Below are 3775 nucleotides of genomic sequence, written 5' to 3'. Positions count from 1 at the left end.
GCAAATGCCAGAAGGAATATGTCTGTAATATAACATGACTGTACTGTGCTTTAAAATTAATGGACTTTCTGTAACCAAATGTATTGATTTATGTCTCCACTACTCAAGTAATTGTTCTTGGTTGAAGTACTTGTATACATTGTGGCTATTATTAAGAACTGAAAAGCACTGAGATGTGGTGACCCAGAAATGGAAATCAAAGTAGACAGTTTCACAGAGGCTAACAGTTTAATAGTTTCATGACAGTAAGACAAGAGAATCAGTGGCACAAATTTATTCTCTTGCATCAAATGTTAATAAAATGATAAAATGGTCGCCGATGGGATTCTTCATCTTCAGGATTGGGGTCCTAGTTAAGTATCCTTTTCTGCAACAATGAAATGAAACGTATTCTTAACTTTTCAGGGAATGAAATGGTCAGAAAAGATGAAGACACACATAGCAAAGGAGCAATAAGTTAGCTGTGAAATTTGGAAAATGTGTAAGACAAAAAGAATAAGCTGCTTTGCAGGGATGTTTTTTGTTGCTGTCCAGCCCATGCAGAGTTTAGAAGCTACATCTCCAGACAAATGTGCAAGTAAGCAGCTGAATGAAATGCGTTCTCTACTCACAGCAGCCATAGAGCTTGTTGATCCTCAGAATATCAGATTGAGACAGTCCATTCCTCTGTCCAATTTGTGCAGTTTCATCAGGGATTGGAGTGATAGTATCCATTCCGGGCTTAATTGTGAAAGCAGTCCTGTACGAATGGAGAGTTGGTAGGGGCATCACTTTTGATTTTGACATTTGAAAAGCAGTTGAAGGAATGACCTTCCACTCTTTTGTTTGATATGTGTCCTTACTGTTGCATCGTGACTCTTGTCCTTACCTTCCATAATGCATGACAGAGCCATAGTCATATGCAGTAATTTCATTAGTGGTGTTTTGTTTGTCAAAGTTGAAGGTCTCATCTGTGAAACAATTGGAAGCTGTATTAGTTGAGTTCTTTAAGAGATTTCCTGTGTCCTTATGCGACAGTGGATGTTGTTCACCACGCACACATTATCCTGGAATTGTCAAGAGAAATTGCTATTTGACAATATTATTCAGAGGCTAAGTGGCCCTGATAGGATGTTACTCACTTGGGTCAACGTATTTCCAGTTGATCCTGACATATCGGTCACGGTCACTTCTCACATGCTCGTGATAGAAACCCAGAGCATGGTTAAGCTCGTGCTGAACAATTCCGCCAATAAGGCAGGTGCTTTCCATGAGAGAGACCACCTGCTTGCCTCCAATTTTACCAATAGAGGAATAACATCTACCAAGAGAGAAGATCAATGCTGCAGTGTGATGCAGAGAGTGTCATGTGACAGACAGCCGACTGAATTAAAGAAAACTTGAGTTTGTTAGCAGAAATGTACAGCAACAATGCAGGTTATTTTGAATGAAGATTTCCAGAAAGCTGTGAACTATCACTCAAGCACTAAGTCCTAAGTCTGCGACAGTGTCAGTCTTACCCATACAAGTTCTCAATGCTGAGGTAGTCTGACTGGGACGTCCAAGGGGTGAATCGGATGCAGGTTTTAGAGCTGAATGCATTTATAGCAGATTGTATCACCTGTATATCAGAGGTGGCTGTACAGCAGAAGCACATCAGAAGGGTAGAACAATTCAGCATAATGAATACTGGCTCTCAAAACACTGATCAGTTGTCTAACAGTGACAACTGAAGTTGCCGAACCATCTTGTGTTTAATTGTTCTTATGCTAAATGAGTAACAAATACAAAACTTTACTCTCCAGCGTAGCATGATTTTAATGAACACAGTACATATGAACTCATGTCTGTACGCACTAGAGCATAGTTGCTTATCGATTGAGATGCCTTTTATTTTCTTTTAAAACCTAAAGGGTCAAGGCATACGTAAACTTTTTGAAATGTCGACTTGGCATCCACTTACAAAAACCACTGCTGATCACGTAAGGCACTTCTACAAGTCCATTTGCAGATTTCGGCCACAAGCAGATATTCATATAGCAAATCATGGCGTTCTTGGTGTTTGTGATGAGCAGGTCTCCTTCCACCAGCATCTGACTGGATCCTTTTAGAACAGGGTAAAACGAAAGTGAAAAGGCTTCATGAAATTGTCTTGACTATAGTTTTTCTATTTCAGATCACAAAGCGTTGTGTGATATATATTGTAGGTATTATTATTATTATTATTATAGTGTCACCAGACCTACATTTCCAGCATGTAGCTGTTGTTAAGAATTAAAATGAAAAAAATTGTTATTATCAGAAACTATGCAACAACAGCGACATTAAGACTAACCATTGTTTGCCTCCAGAATCCTCCTGGATAGGTCCAAATGGTCCTCCAAATGGGTTCCTTAAATGAGAAGAATTTGAGAAGAACATTGCGGCATGACTGGAGTGAGACAGGTGCACCAATGATAAGAGAGACAGCCAAACACATTGAGAATAAGTGTTTGTCATTTCCTGTGGTAATAAGAGATGGATTAGGACTCACCTTCCTCACCACCATCCTCCTGAAGGAAAGTTCAAAGAGAGATTCAAATGTGAGTATGTCCGGACACATGAGTGATACAGAAACTGAGCGACTGTTTGCACTCTGTTGATTGATTGAGGACTTACCGTCACAGGGTATGCCTTTGAGAGACTGAGCAGCAGTGCCAGGATGGTGAAAGCAAATTTGTGGTCCATCTTGTCTCAGTGTGTGATGGTTCCCTGGTTGGTTTCTTCTGGCCGTCTTGATGTGTGACTGCTGTCATGGTCCTGGTTTTATGTAGTCATCCACGGGTGTGTCTGTTAAGAGATTACTAGCTATTGTCAACTTTGTGTGACCAAAACAAACTGTTTAAAGGGTGTCTGCTAACCTCCAGTTAATCTGCAACTTGAGCCTGTAATGGAATGAGTTGATACTGCTGATTTGAGTTTTTGAGACTGAAGCTCCCTTCTCAGTTGAAAATATACACAGCATATGTGCAGAAGAGGTGTGACTTGTCCCATGAATCTGACCACCTTTTTCAGCTCATCTGTGTCACCTTAGCCTATAGCTGCCGGACTTTAGTTGGGGCTTTAAATGTATATTGCCATGGACAGTGTAGTGAAGTTGACACTTAACAAGAATGAGCTCAAAATTCAGTTGACACAGATCAAAACAAACTAATTCACAATAAGTTCACAGTCCCATTCACTTCTTCCGATTTTTTTTGTTTTTGAACTACTCTGGATTCAAAAAATACATTTTTGATCAGCATTCAAAATATTACTAGCGTCACCTATCATTAGAAAGCTCTTGGAGTCCACATCTTTGATATAAACAAAATCATTGGTGCCGTGACTAGCGCATCAGAGCGCATCCACAATGATCAAAGTCAAGGCACCTGTGAGAAAATCAAGATCAGCTGTTTTGTGCAAATCTATGGAGCCCACTACTTACCAAAAAATGGTATTTTTTAATCTTGTGCTCATAAGATAGTATCTTCTTATTCTATTGTGTACAGAAGATATACACAAATGGCATTATTGTTAAAGAAGCCCATAAAATGTTCACTCCTAATACTACCTGGTAGCAGAGGTTTAGCCTTATTTGTTAGATGAGCATTTGTACAGTATACATTGTAGTGAGGGTCATTTCTATTGCAATCAATCAGGATAGAGTAATTAGCTGAACGGGCAGACCTGTCTTGTGATGCTCACATTCAAAATGTTGCTAACTGAGATTTCTTCCATCTGATTAATATAGCCAAGCTTAGGAAGCTACTGTCTA

The 3775-nt window shown here is 39.5% G+C and overlaps 1 protein-coding gene across 2 annotated transcripts; it reads right to left on the bottom strand.

Moving 5' to 3' along the window:
- Positions 1-220: 220 nt before the first annotated feature.
- Positions 221-3062, bottom strand: LOC111834979 (hatching enzyme 1.2-like). 2 transcript variants are annotated; one of them, XM_023794845.2, is made up of 9 exons: positions 2638-3062; positions 2513-2531; positions 2315-2371; positions 1943-2083; positions 1500-1617; positions 1122-1300; positions 869-950; positions 612-739; positions 221-367 (listed from the first exon to the last, which is right to left on the bottom strand). In XM_023794845.2, coding segments are annotated over exons 1-9 (795 nt in total). In that variant the 5' UTR covers positions 2707-3062; the 3' UTR covers positions 221-365. The 2 variants fall into 2 exon arrangements, with proteins under 2 accessions (XP_023650613.1, XP_072573185.1); XM_072717084.1 differs by lacking the exon at positions 221-367 and having other exon boundaries at positions 604-739.
- Between the last annotated feature and the right edge of the window lie 713 nt (positions 3063-3775).

The sequence above is a fragment of the Paramormyrops kingsleyae genome, chromosome 10, assembly GCF_048594095.1.
Source record: "Paramormyrops kingsleyae isolate MSU_618 chromosome 10, PKINGS_0.4, whole genome shotgun sequence".
Classification (NCBI taxonomy): Eukaryota; Metazoa; Chordata; class Actinopteri; order Osteoglossiformes; family Mormyridae; genus Paramormyrops; species Paramormyrops kingsleyae.
Note: the sequence above shows the minus strand (reverse complement) of the source record. Positions and strands in the feature narration are given on the sequence as shown.